This window comes from Halichoerus grypus, chromosome 1, assembly GCF_964656455.1.
Source record: "Halichoerus grypus chromosome 1, mHalGry1.hap1.1, whole genome shotgun sequence".
Lineage (NCBI taxonomy): Eukaryota > Metazoa > Chordata > Mammalia > Carnivora > Phocidae > Halichoerus > Halichoerus grypus.
This window is the reverse complement of record NC_135712.1, coordinates 7,009,275-7,030,474: the sequence shown is the minus strand read 5'-3', so window position 1 is coordinate 7,030,474 and position 21,200 is coordinate 7,009,275. Positions and strand designations below refer to the sequence as shown.

Below are 21,200 nucleotides of genomic sequence, written 5' to 3'. Positions count from 1 at the left end.
CCATGCTTCCTTCAGTCTTGCCTTACCACACCCTTCCTTGAGCAGGTGTTTGCTCCTGTGACATGACATCGGGCAGTGCTTACTACACAATAACGTTTGCCACAATCACAATATTGTGACCTGAGCTCATTTTTCAGTGCTCACGCCCCTAAGAGAATGCATTTCTTCTTTTTTAATTTAAATTCAATTAATTTACATATAACGTATTATTAGTTTCAGAAGTAGAGGTCAGTGATTCATCAGTCTTATATAACACCCAGTGCTTATTACATCACATGCCCTCCTTAACATCCATCACCCAGTTACCCCATCTCCTGAACCCCCTCCCCACCAGCAACCCTCAGTTTGTGTCCTATGATTAAGAGTCTCTTATGGTTTGTCTCCCTCTCTGGTTTCATCTTGTTTTCTTATTTTTTTCTATTTTTGTTTTGTTTTTGATATACAGTATTTAACGGCTCTACTCTGGGGCCAAGGCTTTTTCCTCCTAATCATTATGTCTACATCGAAAGAAACACAGTAAGAGAGAGCTGGAAGTGAAACAACCTGGTCTAAGAAACAACCTGGTCTACGAAACAACCTGGTCTAGTCCCCAGCCCTCAGTCCCCACAGAGAATGCTTATACAATGCTTATGAGAGGCACCAGCTCCTGGGCTCAGCCTCCCAGAAACAACTGCACATCTGGGGAAATGGAATGCCCAGACAGAGCCTCCCACTGCATCTGGCTGTCCATCTCCTGTTGAGCTCCCCCCTCCCTGAACATTTCTTGAGAGTAAGAATGATGTTAATTAATCCAATTATTTCTAGTGCCCAGGAAATGAATCAATGATGACTTATTTCTTGTTTGTGATGGATATATGAACTGGTTCTCAACTCAGCTGACAACCATGGGGAATAATATTCCTCGAAGGCGACTGTGCTTGTCTGTAGGCAGTGTGCCTGTTTGTAGAATTTCTTCCTGTAATTTCTTTGAGCTAGAGTATGAGCTTGGGTGTTGGAAGAAGGAAGAGTCTAAGGGATGACTCATGGGGAATTTCCCATCTCCACTGGCCTAGTCTGTCCTGAATCACTTCTGAGTCAGTTCACAGGGTTAAATGAAGAGACATGGATTTTCTGCCACCTTCTTGACCTCAAATGTCCTGATGTGGCCTCCAGTTTCCCATGTATGCAGCTATGGATTTTTTCCTGCCAAGATATTTGGAATTGGGTTAGTGATGAAAGAGGGTGTGTTTCTCATTGCACAGCAAGGTCTCATGGCTGACAATATGTGGTGGACTATATATAATATTTACAAACCCCACAATAACATATAAAATATAACATTCTGGCATGACAGAAAATGAACAAAAAGACTATTATTTTGCAGTCATAGAAAGAGAAAGAGAAGAAGAAACAAAAAGAGAGTCACATACGTAGACAAGAATGTGAAATGATGGACCTACAGCTCCGCTATGATCCAACCAGGTTTCTGCAGCACTTTGTGGGTTCAGCAGACACTGGCTAAGCATTTGCCAACATCCCCTTCCTCCCAGGTGCCCAGCTAAACTACATTTCCCAGCCTCCTTTGCAGTCAGGTGTGGTCATGTGATCGAGTTCTGGCCAATGGGAAGTGAGGGGAAACCTGGCCTGCAAAACACTCGCATGGGGGAATCCCCCGTTCTCTTTCCCACCCAGTGGCTGAATGGAAAGGCTTCCGGGGCCCACAGAGAAGGACAGAGGCTGGGAGGCAAGGCGGCTGGGTCCCTGAACCACTGCTTACAAGAAAGAGAGCTACCCTGGAGAGCCACATCACCAGGAACAGCCTCAACGGACCCAGGGAGAAACACTTTTGACTAGAGAAACTGCAGGGTTTGTGAGAGCTGTTAGCCTTCCCTGATTAACCCTGAGGTCGTTCCTCACTCCTGCCCGGCACCCCAGCCAAACCGAACCCAGTAATCTGAAGTTACGCAGTAAGGAACTGGCATCTTCCAGCTTAGTGATCATCTCGTAAGCACTGGGTCTTCCTGCATCTGCCGGTGTTTTGAGAGACTCTTAACTTGGACACGCACAAAGTACATGGATTCAACTACCCAAAGCTACAGGTGCTCATCAAGAGAAAGTCCTAAATGTTCCTGTGTCCTGGCATGGTGATATCATGTAGTACGTTCCCTGAAGTGCCAAGAAAAGTGCTCAATCACCCCCAATAACTATGGAAAAATGAGAAATTTGGAACTTTCTCTATTTTTAGTTGCTAACATATGCATTTCTGCAAACTTTATTTAAAGCCAAAAGAAATATTTCCATATTGAATTTCAGTAGTGCAATATGCTGTTTTAGAATTAAATTTTTAAAATCTGGTACATAAGGATCTGTAAAGTTATGTAATCTCTGCTGCGTTTCACAGTGTTGCTCCACCTTGCGAGTTGTAAGTGGATTGCCAAGGCTTTGTGTCACATGCTATTAGGGAACATCTCCCAGACTTCTAGGGCCCCACAGGGGAGTTTTAAAGATCTGTGAGGATCAATGACCCAAAATATAGTAGCTTGAGAAAAAGCTAGTATTTTTTTTTTATTGGCTAAATGTTGGACAACTTAGAAGTCTTGGGACTTTAACCAAAGAAAACAACACAGTGATCATTTAGATGTGAAGCTCTTAAAGGTGCAGAGTAAATCATAACCACATGGGGGAAGACGCCATGTGTTGTGGACAATTACCCTGGATTCTTCAGAAGACTTTCAAAATGTTCTAGGTATGTCTTTTGAAGTGCTTTTCCCACAAAGATGTGTACCCCAGCACCACCTCCATATTTAACCTTTCTTCTTTGCTCCTAAAGATACAGAATTAACTGAGATTGGGGACAAATACAAAGTTTTTCCTTGTGTGTCACCAAGTGAACAACATTTCTAAAAACTATGTATTATTTGGAACTATTATTTGACATATGCTGTTGGCAACTGGCATTTTATATTTCATTTTATGATTTTTTTTTCTTTTAACTGTAACATGGTATTAAGTTCCTGGTGGGATGGAGTTCTGGTGTCAGACGTCCAGCAGAGACCAACTACTGAAGGAGAAGATGCTTAGAGTTGCCCCAAAGTTGGTCTGCTGAACTCAGCCCGCCATGGATCTCAAGGGTACAGGAGGTCAAAGCAATGGCAGAAGTGGACGAGTAAGGTGGGAAAGGGGGCACAGTTCACACCCTTCTTCCACATGTGGTTTCACAAGACGAAACAGGTCAGAATCAAAGGAGGCAAGAAACCTTAAATTGTATGGAAGACTCAAGTTTAAGAATTAAATGAACTTCTCAATACCTGAAAATAAAATTGTGCATTAACCATTATAAGGAACATAACACTATCAATGACCTGAGATATCATTTGAGTGTGGAAGAGGGGGTGCCTGGGTGACTCAGTCGGTTAAAGCGTCTGCCTTTGACTCAGGTCATGATCTCAGGGTCCTGGGATCCAGTCCTGCATTGGGCTCCAGACCCACATTGCGCTCCCTGCTCAGTGGGGAGTCTGCTTCTTCCTCTCGTTCTGCCCCTCTGCCTGCTTGTGCACTCTCTCTCTCTCTCTCAAATAAATAAATAAAATCTTTAAAAAAAGAGAGAGAGAGTGGAAGAGAATATTTCCTCTAAACGGGTGTGCACTCGCTGATCCAGCTCATTCAAAAAAAAAAAAAAAAAAGTTACATATATGTATGTTGGCACTCCAGTAGATGAGCATGATGATTTGTAAAAATCATATTGGTAACACTTTTAAATTTCAATCTTCAAGACGGAATAAGTCATAATCCCTTCTACTGAGGTCCTATTTAGTAGGCATTCTATTTTTCCAAAGGCATTCCAAAACTTCTCGTCCAAAGGCAAAGATTACTGTAGGTGTGCCTCAAACAAGAAATACTTTTCCACCACTCTCCAAATCCTCAAATAGTAAACAGTAAAAGCATGGTAATACAAGATGGAACAGTGTTTAACATCACCACGGCATTCCTACAAGCCTGGAATAGATCTTCTTTAGGAATTACTTTATTTCCAATGATATGTCTGTAAAGAAAGTGGCTTTAAGTGAGCCAAATGTAACAAGAGAAGAAGCCTCGCAGATACACTTATTACCACACACAGAGGTAACAAAGATTACAGTGCAAGATGAGGGGTAAAGCTAATGATCCCAATGAATAAGGCAAAGACATTGAGGTACCTTTAAAAGAAATGAAGTCATGAGGGCAGTATTTGTAAACAGTTTAACCATCAAGACAGAGAAGACTGAGAAATGTATAGTCTTTCCTCAAGATGGAGGGAAACACATAAAATAATGTGACTGTATAATCAGAACATAAAATATCAGAGACCGGGAAAGAGAAGAGAGATCGAGATTCAGGCAAACAGAAGAAGCACTACAGTATGAAGCGCGTCTGAAGGCGCCCACAGGGGACAGAAAACTTCATGGAGCATGGAAGCCACAGACCCTGCTGATTCAGGAAGCCTGGAAGGTGAGGAAACAGCAGAACCAGAACAGGGAAACCCATGTCAGCATCCTCCCCCAAATGTTTTTTCTGGTCAAAAAAATTCCCAAATCTAGTAGAAGCAGGAGGTTGAAGCAGAAGCATGTTGGGAACAGGAGTAGAGTCACCTCCTGGTGACACATGCGGGGACCTTCCTGCTTTCTAGCACAGTACTTGGTAGGGAACAGATTGCCTCCCCCTGGATCCCATTTCATTTCAAGCGCTAAAGACAATGGCACAACGAGGCCCAAGGCAGACAAGACTAAAGCCCAAATACTGGACTCAGATGCTGGGAGGTGGCGCGGAGTGGGAGATTGATGCCATGCCCAACACGATGTGGGTGTCTGAATAACCAACAGAATTAACCAAAAGCCTTAGAGAAATTTAATGTCAACCCTGAATAACAGAAGAGGCAGATGATATCATAAACAGAGTAAAAAATGGTTTGTCCAGAGGTTTAAACCCAAGAAACATTCAAACAATAGAATTAGTTACTGTGAAAGGATTTTTTAAATAATCATCATTTTTTTTTAAGCATTTCAACTTTCCATCATGGTGGCACTGGGTAATGGTGGAACTCTGTGACACCAAGTGCCCCAATCCAAGTGCTAGGGACAAGAGGCTTATTCCATGTTGGGAAAATCATATAGATCTTGTGAACAATAGGCATTTACTACTGAGCGGGAGATAATCCTACAGATGGTAACAATGGAGTAACAGTGTCAAGCAAATGGTGACCGTGTGGACTTTTCAGAGGAGCTTGCTGCATCCCATTCTTCTGCAGATGCCCAGAGCAGCCGTGGAGGGATGCCTCTCGGCTCTCCCTTCAAAAAAGAACCCAGCATTCACCTGAGCAGCCCCCAGCTGTTCCCAACTCCTGCTCTGCCCCATCCCAGACAGCCTCGAGCCAATAACTAAACACAGTGGGGGGTGAGAGCCTGGCCACATCTGCCTAGTGCAGGACCCCTCCAAAGGCCACCTCTGCTCCAGGGCTCCCCACGGGGCTGGTCAGACTGTCCAATCTGTGCCTGGTCTGAGGCTCTCCTTGCCCAAACCTACTCCATCCTCATTTTATCATTCACAGGCACACCCCACCCCATCCCCTCTAATAAACTTCTTGCATTTCTAATTCTGTCTCAACATCTGCTTCCCAGGGAACCCAACTAATACAATGTTCCTAAAACTGATACTAGGGGGAAATGACTTTCCATGCCCCAAAAGGAAAATCAACTTTCCAGAAAATAAAGCTTCCTATAATTCCGGTTATCCATGGTGTTGTTTGGCCATTTTAAAGGCAACAAACAAGCATCACACATTTTAATCCTCACTGAGTGAACTGATGATTGGAACATTATTGTCATTATGACACAAAATAATTAGGGTTGTATATAACATGTTACTTTTCTGTTTTCAGGTAAATTTAAGTAGTTTTACTTGATGCAAAAATGATAGTACTTAAATCCCTTAATTGATTGATATCATGTGTTAATATTAATCAAAAGGTTTTCTAAGACATACACTTTTTAATAATGTAAAATGTATTAAAAAAAAAAAACCTGTGAAGGCATTATGGCTAATTGAAAAAATCAGTCAGAGAAAGATAAATATTGTGTGATCTCACTACATGTGAATCTTAAGAAACCAACCTCAGACACAGAGCAGCATGGCTTTTGCCAGGGGCTGGCGTGGGGAAATGGGGAGATCTTGATCAAAGGGTACAAACTTCCAGTTAGAAGATGAATAATTCTAGGATGTAATGCACAGCCCGGTGATTATAGTCAACAATACTGTATCTTGAAATATCTTGAAATACTTGAAAGTTGCTGAGTAGGTCTTAAATGTTCTCACCATTAAAAAAAAAAAAGATAATTAGGGGCACCTGGGTGGCTCAGACAGTTAAGCGTCCGACTCTTGATTTTGGCTCAGGTCATGATCTCAGGGTCGTGAGATCGCGCCCCGCTCCAGCTCCATGCTGGGCATGGAGCCTGCTTAAGATTCTCTCTCTCCATCTTCTTCTGCCCGTCTCCCCATTTTCTCTCTCTCTCAAAAAAAAAAAAGGAGAATTATGTGAGGTGAGGGCCATGTTAACTAACCCTACTCTGGTAATCATTTTGCAACATATCCATACATGTATCAAATCATCATGCTGTATACCTTAAACTTATACAATATTAAATGTCAGTTATATATCAGTAAGGCTGGGAAAAGCAAAAACAAAAGACCTCCTGTTATATTTTCTTATCCATAGCCACATTTCGTTACCAGGTATGTGTTACAGCACGTGGTTTAGAGGTTGTTTTTGTGTGTGTGTGTTTGTTTTTTTATTTCAGTTTTGAGGAATCAAGTAATGGGTCTTAACTTTTATTGGATATATGTGAAATTTTCATTCCTAAAGAGTAAGAAATAAGTGCAGCAGCATACTGTTTAAATTATTCATAAGATAAAAATATCTTCTCTCTTTGGGTCTGTTTTCTTTCCTGATGTCTTTGTTCACTGCGAATATTGTCTATTTATGTGTAATTCTTCCAAGACAACCTCTCCTGAGAGCCAAATAGGAAACCACCCAGCTAGCCTAACCTGCAGGCTCCAGGTCCCTTATCTAATGTGCAATGAAATAGGTAAATTTACATAACCTTTTTTTCCCCCAAACAATAACAGAAAGCAAGTATTTGAATTGAGAGTTGTTTCAAACAACATAAGTCATGAAAAATGTGACTTGTTTTTGACTGTTCCTTTGGCATACACTTTTGATTAGGGACGAATAAATTTAAACATAAAAGCATTTTAAACTTGGGGTTTAAAACAAAGGACATAAGAATCACATGGTTAGAGTTTTATATTTTTGTCAGCCTCAAATTCAGTTGGCTCAATACTACCACTACTGTAAAATTTTATGAGACTAATTTGGGGGTCCATATAAATTGGTATTATTGTTTATTTTTGGATATTGATACTAGCAGCATATTAGCAGTTAATGTGTAATGCAAATGAATAGTACTTTCCAGAAAATCCACAAAGAATCACTAAAAAATTAATAGCCACGCTGCAGTCAAATTTGTTTACTTTTTTTTAAAGTACATTCTCAGAATTAACATGTACTCTCCATTAAGCAATACACAGCCAGGATTTTAATTCAACCCTGGAATTTGATCTTTAAAATTAAAAGAAAAAAACCCCAACTTTCTCTGCTATTTACAGTTCCTGCTTTGGGATAAATCCCAACATCTGGATACCAGAATCAGAGCAGCAAAAATCCATGGAGACACATGTGCAATTTTATGCCTGCAAACGCACTACTTTTTAGGGTGAAACCACGATGGTGCTTCCCCCCTCATTTCTTACTTCACAGAAATCCTGTGGGGCGTTTTCCGAACATATCCAGAGTAAGAAATCATATATGATAGATCACAACCCACTATATACACACTCGCATGTAGAACTAAAGGGAAAGTTTTCTCAAATAACACGTTTGCTTTCTGTATGCAGCGCACGCTGAGAGTTTCCACGCTATTCCATTCCATTTCCCTTTGTTAATCCCAGCCTTGACTCGCTTCCACAAATGGGTCGTGACCTGTAATCTGAAAACCAGGGCTTCAGAGCCTTGCCCGTAAAAAGGTTGGCCCTCAGGCCAGCAGCCCCGGCAGCACCTGGGGCCTCGCGTGTGCAGAATGTCCAGGCCCCCCGAGTCCCCAGGTGATGCGTCTGCACAAGGAAGTCCGAGAAACCCTGCTCTAGAACACAAAACTGCGGAATGAGGACCTGTCATCTGAACTGAATTTAGACCAAGAATGTGTTTCAGGACAACCTTTGTTCGAAGAAGCTCTGTCAGTCCAGTGACTTCAAGAGGGCATACATTTTCTGGCAGGATAAGTGAGTGCAAATGAAAATTTATTTTCAACTTCATGAACTGCCTCCAGTGGGTTTCCATCGCTAGCACAGGGTTCCTGATCTGGGATCCCCGGGACTCTGGGGACAGGTGTGCAGGGCTGCTGAGTCAGCCGCAGGAAGTTCTGGGGGCATACGGGCGTGTGTGTGTGCACGCATGTGCACATGCACTTATGCTGGGGAGAAAATATATAATGTTTAGCAAATCTCTAAAGAGTTCCATGATTCAAAAAAAATTAAGGTGAACTATCAAGCTATGAAAAGACCTGGAGGAACCTTAAATGCCTATTACTAAGTGAAAGAAGCCAATCTGAAAACACTCCATACTGTATAATTCCAACCATATTACATTCTGAAAACCACAGAACTATGGAAATAGTTGAAAGATCAGTGGTTGCCAGGGGCTGGGGAGGGGATAGGTGGTGGCAGGGAGCGATGAACGGACAGAGCACAGAGGATTTTTAGGACAGTGAAATTCTTCCGTATGATTCTACAGTATCCTATGATATGATACCTACCATTATATATTAATCTAAACCCATAGAATGTGCAACACAAAGCGTGAATCCTAATATAAACTATGGACTTCGGGTGATAATTATGTCAATGTGGGTTCATCCATTGTTAACAAATGCACTACTCTGGTGCAGGATGTTGATAATGAAGAGGCTGTGAGTCTGGGGGGTAAGGGGGAGAGGGGGAATCTGTACTTTCTGCTCAGTTTTGCTGGGAACCTAAAACTCCCCTAAAAATAAATATACATAAAAGTTAGAGGACACATTGCCCTTGAGAACACATTGTCTCTGTTGCACATCAGTGTGTGGTTACAATCATACCTATAAGGGAGGATAGAGAAGTATAAAGAGTAGGTGAATACCAAATGGCGCCCTCTGTCCCAGAATAGAACACGGTCCTTGGATCATTGTCATTTCATTGGGACCGTTGCTACTTAATTCAATCAACACAGACATGTTAAGTATCTACTAAGAACAAGGTACAATGAGAGACAATAAGAACCAAGCGATCCCTTTAAGTCATGTATAATCTAGCAAGCAGAGAAAACGAGCACACAGATATCATTATATGGTAACCATCCCCTCCTCTCTCCAAATGGCAAGGAGCCAGATGTTGAGATTTGGAGGGTAGAAAGACAAAAGCAAGAGGCCAGAAGAGCATAGGGCAAACAATTCAGTTCACTGTTGAGTGGGCAATGGGCAGACAGGTATAAGCACTTGGACAGAGACACCAGCCGTTTCCAACCTTGACCTCTTCTGGTCCAGTCTGTGCCACATCCTGATTGGCGTGCCCATGCCCCTTGTCAAATATTTGGATTATTTATCCTTCAGGGTCCCTTAAGGGGGGACTAGCAGGAAAAAGCAGCCGCAAAGTGATGCTGGGTTTATTCTGCACAGAATGAACAACTCCAGATGGAAGAACCCGGCTTTGATGCTAAAAGCCAACACTGCGCGTCTTCTGTGAACACTGAACACCTTTGTGGGTGGTTCTTAAAAGAAAATAGGTTTTTCTTCTCTTTTTATTAAACAAGTCAAATACAAAACTGGGAAACATATGGAAGTAAAAATAAGAAAAACATCATGGGGCGCCTGGGTGGCTCAGTTGGTTGAGTGTCCCAACTCTTGATTTTGGCTCTGGTCACCATCTCAGGGTCCCCACATCAGGCTCCATGCTGGGTGTGGAGCCCGCTTAAGATTCTCTCTCTCCCTCTGCCCCTACCCCCCGCTGTTTGCACTCTCTCTCTCTCTCTCTCTCTCTCTCTCGCCAAACAAAAAAAAAAAAGAGAGAGAGAGAAAGAAAGGAAAATCAGATAAGAACTGCCTACATTTGAAAGTTAAGGGAAAGATAGTAAAGAAAAATATCAGTAGGTGCAAGCAAAAAAAAAATGTTTATCTCATGGGTGTAACTGCAAAAATTAAAAATCAGAATAAACATAAAAACCATCTGTATGACAAATACAACATAGCTCAGAGTTAATATCATTAAAATACAATTTATACAAGTTGTTGAGAAAAGCACTAACCCTTCTAAATCCTAACTGTGAGAAGAGCTGTCTACAGGAATCTACTGCAGCGTTCTTCCCTTTTATGTTTGCACCACTCCAAGGGGACTTCTGGACCCTCCAGGCAAATCACTGCTGCCAAGGCTGCCCATAACTTCTGAGTTGTCAAAGCTGATGGTCCTCACCTTTACCTTCTACCCACTGGCTCTTGCTCTCAGCCCTGCGTGGGTTCCTCCTCCTCGCCCCAACCTCTGCATGTTGGAGGGACTCAAAGCCCATCCCTAAGGCTCTTCTGTATCTGGGTCCCTGGGTGACCTCATCTAGTGACCCAACCTTAAATGCAAGTTTATGACTCAAAATGTATGACTCAATCAGATCATGTCACCCATTTTGCTTCAAACCCTCCAGTGGTCCCCAGCCCCCACATGCAGGACAAGATTTCAGAGTCTTTCCCCTTGCATATCAGAGCTGACCCATATGGCCTCACCATCACCTCCCCAAGCCCACATCCAGCAGCTCTACCCTCATTCTACACCAGCCCCCAGTCTCCTTGCTGTTCCTTCAACACACCAAGCAAGCTCCTTCCTTATGGCCTTTGCACACATTGTTCTTACTCTCCAGGACACTCTTCCCCCATGTGATGATGTGGCTCATGCTCTCACCTCTTCGGCTCTCTGACTGAATTTCAGCTCCTCCAATGACCTTCCCTCACCTCTGTGTAAAATGGCACCTCTCCCTCCATGATCCTCTTGCTTACCTCTTGCTTACCTTACATTTTGTTCTGGAGAATATCAACCAGCATTGATGTATGTATGTTGTAATGCTGGTTGTAATACTGTAATGTTACATGTATATAAACATATCCTATCTCAACTCCTAGAGTGTAAGCTTCATGCAAGTAGGGATCTTATCTGTTTGGTTCATGCTCTACTCCCAGCAATGTTGAATGATTTCATTGAAATGGTCAAAAAACTGACCAAAGAGATAATGTAACTTGCTGATAAATGTATGAAGTGATCACTTGCACAAGTTTCCAAATGAAATACCATCTGTAAAATTCCACTTTCCACCCGTCAAATCAGCAAAGGTTAAAATTCACAACACAGTGTGATCAAATACTTGTTGGAGAAGTAAAGAAAGGCACAATTGGGTGGGGGAGATTGGTATCAAAAGCCTTAAAAAGTGTCGGTGCCCCTTGAATTTATCACGGTTTCTGGGATTTATCTCCCGCTTCTGGGAGGATTAACCCGGCGGCGTGGGATAAGCAGGTGAGGCCCAGTAGGAGGAGAACAGCGTGCAGAGCCAAGAGGGACTCCAGCGACAGCACAGGAGGGGGACGATGCAGACCTGTCCTCGTGCCACACAGAGCAGGGGCTATGAGGTAGACACGAATGAAGAGGTGAAAGAGAGAGAAGAATTAAAGAGATTCCCTAAATTTTAAGCCTGGATCCCTGGAAGAAGTAGCCACCATGAGAAAAAGAGGAAGAGGACGACATTCACAAAAATGCTTACATGATGATGACAACAGGAACCACTGCTACTTACTAGATACCGTTCTAAGGCCCTCCCATGGATCACCTCACCGGATCCTCCTACAAGCATAGGGGATAATGCCTTTCTCCTCACTTCAATGATGGAGACCCGGGGCTCCCAGGGGCTCAGGAGCTTGCCCAAGGTCAATCAGCAAAGGTTCTGCCTGAGATCGTAAAGTCTGGCTTCAGAGCCTGCCTGCTCACCCACTACTCTGTAACTGTGCCCGAGGTGCTCGAGGCCAACTGCATACAACCTCTAACCATTCTCCTGGGAAGTGATCTGACTCTCCTCCAGCCCTGCTTACACTTCCTGATAAAACTGGTGCCCCCCCTGAAGGTCAGCTCTCTGAATCTCACAGTGAGGAGTCATCAGTTTCCGGGGCACGGTGCAGCGTGCCCGGGGGAGCATGCCACTGAACCCCAGTGCATGCATCCTGAGCACAGCCCCCAGCAGTGGGTGATGGAGCTCCACCCAAGGGGCGCAGGAAGCCAGTGGGGAGACAGAACGTACAGCCCAGTTCCAGCAAACCCCGCATAAGGTATCTGCAGGCGGGCCCATCGGATGATGGAAGCCTCCACTGTTTTTGCCATATCGGATGTCTGGATATCTTTAAGCATTATTATTTTCTGATTACAAAAATAATAAGCATTATTATCTTCTGATTATAAAAATAATACACATGCATTGGAGAAATTCTGGCTCTTCTATGTTTAATTAAGTGCCATTACTCCGCAGAAAGAAGTGTAGCTATAAACAGTTTCCAAGTCGTCAGGCTTGTCGGGATGTGTGAACCCCGCTGGAATCTGATCAAAGCTGATTTATTGAGGGAAAAAAAAAAAGCAGCGTATCAAAGGCTTACATCATCTTCACAGTAACAGACTCTGGGGGGAGAACTGGGTCTCTGCTGAGTATGTCTTCAAAAGGACAAACTTCCAACCCTCCTGTGAAGCGGTGACTATAAATCAGGTTTGCAAATAGGTGCGAAATGTTTACGACTCAATGGGTCTTTTGACACCCAGGTGGGGGTTAGGTAGTGAGCTCCACACTTCTCCCCGAGGATGGGGTACCTCACCACCAGCCAGAGAAGTCCCCCAACCCCTCTCTTGGGAGGCAGGCTGGGCACCTTCTTGCACCTGCTCCGTGTTCCTTTAAGAGTCCTGCTCACATGCTGGCTTCTCCGGCTTCCCAGTGACCACACATTTAACTCACTTCCTAAAACTCTTCTAGGACCTTCCATGACACACAAACAGGGCTTACGTGTAGCATCTTTTATCGTCAGGAACATTTAGCGTCACGCCCAAAGCGGCAGCCACAGAAATCACGTGGGAAAGAAGTCAGTTCAGCAGTTCACTGACGTACATCTGTCCATTTCTCTCCTGAGTATTCTCTCTCCTTCCTTCTCCCCTTCTACTACTACTATGTAAGAGTATGCTAATATGGAACATTATCTATTAATAATATAACAGTATGTTACATAACTGCCATATTTAATATAATATATTGCTATATTGATAGTATTAATAATATATTAACATATTGATATCTTATATCAATATATTGTTATTAGTGTTAATAATATATTAGTAACAATATTTTATTAATATAGCAATACATTCTATAATTACTATAATATATAAATATAACAAAACATAATATATAACATATATTAATATTATATAACCAATGTGGTATTAATAACATCATAATATATTAATAATAATATGTGAAAGGAATAATAAGTGCTTAGCATGTGCCAGGCACCGCCCTGAATGCTTTAAATACATTATCATTCACTAATTTAATCCTCAGGATTCTACAAGACAGGTACCCTATTTAGCTCCATTTTACAGCCAAGGAAACTGAGGCAGTTGGTAAGTGAAACCAAGTTTCCAACCCAGACTATCTGACCCGAATACACTTAATAAGCAAAACATATAAAAGCTGAAAGGAAAAGGAGAAGGGGGAAGAGCCACAATTAGAAACAAACCTGAATAAGCCTATTTTTCAGTCCTTTCGATGTAGAAGCATCAGGAAACCTGGACGGAGACCTTGTTTATTTCACGCTCCGCCATCCGAGATCCTCACACAAAATCCTGGGGGGCAGGAGCTAGACTAGCTAAAAGTGGACCACAGAACCGGGCCTGGCTGTCGTCCTCGGAGGACAGAGGGTCAGTGTGGCAGCGGAGTGACCGACTCCAGGCATCTCTAGGCGTGGTGGCACCTGAGCTGTTCTTGTGACCCATCAGTCGCGTGGAGCATGCTCAGAATCACCCCCGTGCTTCCCCTAATGTCTTCCCCACCTTCATCCCTGTGTCATGTGGACACACTTGCCAATAAACAGGAAAGTGTGATCCCCAGGAGGACCCGAGGCCTCGAGGCGGTCTTCGGGCAGAAACAGCGGGACAGGTGAGCACAGGTGGGCACAGGTGGTGTGAGCGGCACAAGGCGGGCAGGGTGAGGACGACCAGTGAGATGTGGGGAGCAGGTCAGGCAGCTTCCCTTAGATGCCTGCCCAGCCCCCCACCCTGGGTTCCTGCTCTACTGCGTGCAGCGCCATATCCCAGGTGTTTGGGAACATGTGACTTGCACCTGGACTGCAGGTGCTGCATCTCTGTGGTCCCTTATGCCCCCACCCACCCCCAACCCCGCCATGGGCACATGGAAGGCTTTGATAAATGTGGTGAGCCACTCTCAGCGCTAAAGGCAGGGGGACTCGCTCAACTCAGAAATGGCTGGAGCTGCCCTGAGAAGCTCATGCTCAGCCTCAGTGCAGACTCGGCTCTCATCGTGGCCCGCCACCCGGATGTCCCTTGACCAGCGCGGACTCCCACCTTCTGTCCTAGACCAGCACTGGATCAAGCGATCTCTAATGTAACGATTTGCTAGAGTGCAGAGTGGTTTACAATTAGAAAGTATCTTGCCAAGCATGATTTCACCACGAGCTACCCAGCTCCATCTTCCCTTCCTCTTCTTTTATCCTTCTTTACATCCTAATTTATTGTAAATATCACTCTTACACAAACAGGATAGGTAATAATTTGTGCACTTTAAAGAACAGGAAGCAAACAGCCTTGTATGCGCTCCTCAGCTCACAACAAGCAAGACCAGGACCTCAGATGCCCCTTCCAGAAGCTCTCCCCTCCCCGACAAGGTAACTCCTCTCCTGAAGTATGGACTCGACATGGCTTTTTTCCTTTTTCGACACATACATGTTTCTATGAAAACATAATGTTTTTTGGTTCTGCCACTTTTTGATCTTTATATGTGGAATCATATAAAAATTTATATGTACTGGGCGCCTGGGTGGCTCAGTTGGTTAAGCGACTGCCCTCAGCTCAGGTCATGATCCTGGAGTCCCTGGATCGAGTCCCGCATTGGGCTCCCTGCTCGGCGGGGAGTCTGCTTCTCCCTCTGACCCTAACCCCTCTCATGTGCTCTCTCTCAAATAAATAAATAAAATCTTTAAAAAAAAATTTATATGTATTTATTCTCCTATGACTTGTTCTTCCACCCAACCTTGAGAATCATCCGGATTAATACACAGACACAGGTAGACACTTGTTGATTTTCAGTGCTGTATAGTCTTCTCTTATAGGACAGGAATGCCATTTATTTATCCATTCTCCTGGTGGGCACCTGGGCTGCTTAGTTTTGCTCAGGTACATGTCCGGGTGTCCAAGTGCAACAGGGGGCATGTCCAGGGGTGGGGCCACCAGAGCACAGGTGGGTGCATCTTTAGCTTTAGAAGGTAATACTCAACTGATACCAAAGTGGTTATACTGGTTTACACTCCCACCAGGGTGGAAGAGAGGACCCTGTGTGCCACATCCAAACCTCTGTGCTATAAACCTGTTTTATCTGTATATTATTATGTTTTCCCTTATCCCTTAGCCACTTCTCAAAGCAACTAGCCTACATGCCCCACACATGCACCCATCTACTCTGTTGTGGTCACCGTGTTTTAAGTTTGTGCACATGCATGGAAATTATGTGATGTTGTCTGCGAAGTGTACGTGTTCTCATGAATGTGAAAAGCATTATGCCATAGAGCGCACTGTTTTAGATTTTTTTCACTCGACTTAATATTTTGTAAGACATACCCATGCCGCTCCATGTGTATCAGCAACACTAATAAACACCGTATCTTTAAGATGGGTGTTACCCCCACTTATAGACTACCACAGGAACAGCTCCCTACAGGTCAGCACTCAGTGGGGTTTTGGTGTGTTACACGTAATAACTCACTGAATCCTCACACTGACCCCACAAAATAGATGCCTGCATTTCAGACAAAAGGAAAACCAGGCACAGAGATTAAGGAACCTGTCCAAAGTTAGTAAATGATGAAACAGGATTTGAATCAAGTCTTTTTTTTTTTTTTTTGAATCAAGTCTTAAGACGCCAGAGCCCTCGCTCTGATCCATGGCACGAACCTAGCTAGGATGTATGACTCAGAAGGTTTTGTAACCAGCAACTCCAGATTACACAGCTCATGAACCAGTGAGTGAAACTCACATCCACGCTGTTCCCCTCGGTCCCGTCCTCGCTCGGTCAGCTGCCAAACGTACGGCCTTCGATGTGAATGGCAAAGGGAACAATTAGAAAATGTGCCAATCAGGGGTCTCTTTAAAGCTGTAAACTTGACTAATACGTTAACCCTCTTCATCAAATGTTAGTAAATGAAAATATTAAGATGGAACTCTTGAGAGGACATGCAATAGCGGAAATTGAAAATTCCTTTATCAGAATGAGAATTAATGACCAAAAGCTTGAATCCTAACAAAATGAATCTGCAAGTCCTTTTCCCTGCAGGGGCTGATAGCATGGGTCCACCTTTGGCAGTGATGGACTCTACCCCCGTGCAGAGCAGAAGCATGGCCACACGAACCTACCATGCTAACATCATGCTTCTGGAACATGTAAGTTTAATTTCTATTATAAGAAAGGAGGTGGAAGGGCCAGCCAAGAAAGACAAAATGTGCTGAGTGGGGCACCTGGGTGGCTCAGTCATTAAGTGTCTGCCTCCGGCTCAGGTCATGATCCCAGGGTCCTGCGATCGAGCCCCACGTCAGGTTCCCTGCTTCCCCCTCTCCCACTCCCCCTTCTTGTGTTCCTTCTCTCACTGAGTCTCTGTCTGCCAAATAAATAAATAAAATCTTTAAAAATAAATAAATAAACAAAATGTGCTGAGTGACTTAGTATTATCACCAACAGAGAATAAGCTAGTCTTTTTTAAAGTCCTGCTCATTTTCTTTGTTACACTATTTAAATCAAGAATGTTTTCTATTTCACAGTTACTTACCATCCCTCCCTTTTATTATTATTTCTAGCTCCTTAAACATATAAAATGGTAAAAGCAATTTGTTCTGGCAGAAAAGAACTATAGTAAATCATGCAGAATAAATTTCTTAAATACCAAAGAAACACTGCTTCCCTCCAGATCAGTCTATGGACACACATGTGAAGGACACATAAAAGTCTGTCTCCCTGCTACCTGCCACGTGAAGTCACTTCTGTGGAGAATTCACGTCCTTTTCAGATGAAAAAAATGTTCAGTAACAATGCACCAAAGACAAAAATCTTCCACTATTTACATTAACACACCCAGAGGAACTATCCATATGCCATTTATAAGAATTTCCCCTCCCAGAAATAAAAGCTGCACTCAGTTCCGAACCAGAAACTTCTCAACACATAAAGTATTACTGAATAAATTTCCCAAATCAGGTACTTTAAGGAAATGGTGGAAGGCCATCTATTTTTCTAACTTTGTTGTCAAGGACACCAATTTCATTTACCAAAAAAAAAAAAAAGGAAGTCCAAGAATAATTATTCAAATTACAACAGGTGGAATTTGACAGATTTACAAAGGAGACAAATGTCTCTAATATTCTCTCCAACGTGGAGTCAACATCGGCTGTTAGGACCTGCAGCTTCAAACTGCCAGTTCATCTTCAACACACACAGAAGCCATTTGAGTTGAAATTTATTTTTAAAAAACTTTCTGGGTTACCATTTCTCTTCATCCTTCACTTACATTTATGGTAACCACTACGATGATAACAAGATACATCAGAGCTAAAAATACAGCTCAGTCCTGAGATCAAATAGGGACATTGCCACTAAACACATTTTCAGAGATCATGTTTCTCAGGTTTATCAGAGGCTGTTGGCCCTTGATGAATTAACTTTTACAAATCTGTAATAATTCCTTGCTGACTTCATCTTTTCCTTCTGGTTAGCTAGGAATAAAATGCCAGTCAAAATGAATTTCGGTTGTTGACCTTCATACCCTGAAGTGTAGAAGATACTTCTTGTATCACCTTTTCTCTGTGAGCTTGTATTTGCATCCCGCAGCTTCATAGTCAACAGAGAAGAAAAAGAAAAATGTCTTCCCCACCCTCATCCCTGTGTCATGTGGACACACTTGCCAAATATGTCCCAGGTAGAGTAACCTTATCACACCCTCAAGAGATTTCCCACTTGCATTTTGTGGACAGAACTGTCCCACCCCAGTGAAACATCACACAGAAATCACATTGTAGTGTCCCCCAGAAACACCTGCTCCTCCCCATCTCTGAATGAAATCCAGAACCCTCAACACTCCCTGGGTCACCCCTCTTTCTTAAGGAACGCACTGAACTCATTACCTCTAAACCCATTTTTGAATGTGTACAAATGTGAATTCCACATGGTACGTAACACTCCCCAATGTATTGCTTTTAAAATGCATGTGGGCATGTGTATGTGAGTGAGTGTGTGTGATATGAGAGGGCGTTTTATATTTTAGCCAAAAAAAATCCTATCATTTTTATAAAATTATATTTAGCCTTGCGATTATAAGCCACTGTCCATTTTCAATAAATGTTTTATGCCAAGAATAGAGATTAGTAAAACCTACCAGGCCACTTAGGGAAAATGAATTTATATGGGGAACGTGAAGAACCAGCAAGGTGTGAATGACTTGGGCCGGTGTAGACAGCTGAACTAACTAGTAGAGGTGTAGACAGCCTATCTGGGTAATGGAGCTCAAGCCCCAGTGCTTCCTGCAACTTGGATCTGGGTCAAGTTATTAAAACCATCACTTCACTTCCTCCTGCGGCTATACCCCGCGGGTTCTGTAGTGTTGGCACAAACGGGCCAGCTTCCTCTTGGGGACTTGGGGTGGCTCAAGTCTCACTTCCTCAGTGCCTCACCTCCAGAGGCCCCGGGAGGCGCCCCGGGGGGACAGTGTGCGGGACAGCTGCTGAGATGCAGCTGTGCCCAGGGGAAACCACCTCTGAGCCGGGAAGTTCAAGCACTCGGCCTCAGGTAACCCCAGGCAAGCGTCAAGGGGATGGAATTCAAGCAGAAGCTGGAAGAATCTGAATGGGGTCAGCGATCCTCTGCGAAAGGCCAGGCGGTAGGTATTTTCAGCTTTGCCAGCCACAGGGTCTTGGTCACAAGCACTCACCTCTGCCATCAGAACACAAAAGCCGCCACAGACGGTGTGGAAGTGAGGGACAGTGGCTGTGTCCCACCACAACTTTCTTTATGGACAATGAAATCTAAATTTCGTATCATTTACATGTGTTACGACATATTATTCTTCTGATGTTTTTTTCGACCATGTAATATTGCGAAAACCACCGTCTTAGCTCATGGCGATCTAAAAACAGGTGGCGGGCCGGAAGTGGCCCACTGCTGAGGGTGGCTGCCCCTGCAGTCACTGATCTGTGGGCAGGCAGCCCCGGAAACCCAGCCGAGGAGGAAGCTGCCCGGCCAAGGTGACACCTACCTTGATATGAGCTGCTGGGTCTGGGACAGTCTGAACCATGTCCTTCAGCAGATCAGCCCAGTCACCGTCCGCTCAGAACCGGAGACAGCTGGGAGACAAAAGGGGGCAATCAACAACCACATTTCTGAGTTTTGCTTTCCATTAGGACCCAATGCAACACACTGAGGGGAAAAGAATCACAGCAAAAACCTGTTTGCCCGCAAGCACCTTTTAGGCAAGCAAATGAAGTGCCGAGAAGAGCCCCGTGTCTTCTGTTGGGAATGTCACCTACTTAGAGCCCCCATCAAACACCGGCCTGACAAACCCAAACAAACCCACTTCACGGGCAGCTCACACACGTCATTTTACACGGGCAGCGTCTGTGAGTGATCATTTCAAGGAAGAAATGAAACCAAAAATGAGACATTTTCTAGGATCTTGAGAGAACTTGCTTCTGACTTCCCACCAAAACCAATGCCATTCACACATCCTTTTAAGCGTCACGATTAAGCTCTTCATACAAAGCACAGCGGCCGTTCCTGGCACCCCTAAATGGCAGTCCCTGGACCAAGGGCTCTGCAGGCATGTTCTCCTTTAATCCCGACCACCACTGAGAGTCAGCAGCCCACTGTCCAGTCAGGGACATGGAGACCCGGGGGCGGGGGGCATTGATTTGTTCAGGATCCCTGGTTAATAAGCAACGGAGCCAGAATTCCAGTCAAATTGGCCTGGCTCCAGGGCCCCTAAGACATTTCAGTTTGACATGATGAACAGGTTTCACTCTCTATTTTGGAGATATGTTAATTCACTTTGTTTTTTTTTAAGATTTTATTTATTTATTTTGAGAGAGAGAGAGTGCGAGAGAACACAAGCAGGGGGAGCAGCAGAGAGAGAGGGAGAAGCAGGCTTCCTGCTGATCTGGGGCTCAGTCCCAGGACCCTGGGATCATGACCTGAGTCGAAGGTAGACGTTCAACCCACTGAGTCTCCCCGGCTCGCCATGTTAGTTCATTTTAAAAATTAATTTCAATTTAAACGAATTAAATTCCCAGGTGTCTATACTCGAGGGATCAATACGTCATCCAATATATTCCTTTACTCAGATTATAAACCAGTGTGTTCTGGCTACTGTCTGTCTGCCCCTTCCCATCCCCAGAGCCACTCTCCACAGCCCTCTTCCCTGTCCTACTACTACTCTTAGCAGTAGTAAACAATGAAATAAAAATCAACAGTTCTACAGGACGATACCCACGAAAGCTGTCTCTCAAGTCTACCATTGACCACATTATTCCAGGGATATGCAAAAGCATTCACTGGAGCCCCAACCGCTTCTGTGTTCTGCCTTTCCCATACTCTCAAGGCGCAAACACATCCACTCCCAACAAAGATGGGCTTCTCACGGGAGGCCTCCAACTCCAGGTCTGCACACTTATGGTCTGTCTCCCAAAAGGGCTCCATGGACTTCTCCCCAGATCTGGGGGAGCTTGGCTGGACAAGGGAGACAACAAACGTGAAAATTTAGGCAATACTT

At 43.9% G+C, this 21,200-nt stretch overlaps 1 protein-coding gene across 5 annotated transcripts in view; it reads right to left on the bottom strand.

The window, feature by feature from the left end:
• ERG (ETS transcription factor ERG) overlaps positions 1-21,200 on the bottom strand; it is a 235,635-nt gene that overhangs the window by 156,214 nt on the left and 58,221 nt on the right. For all 5 annotated transcript variants that reach the window (XM_036118418.2, XM_078073261.1, XM_078073212.1 and 2 more), the window contains exon 3: positions 19,692-19,779. In XM_036118418.2, the coding sequence (XP_035974311.1) occupies positions 19,692-19,730 (39 nt within the window). In that variant the 5' untranslated portion in view covers positions 19,731-19,779. The remainder of the gene's footprint in view (positions 1-19,691; positions 19,780-21,200) is intronic.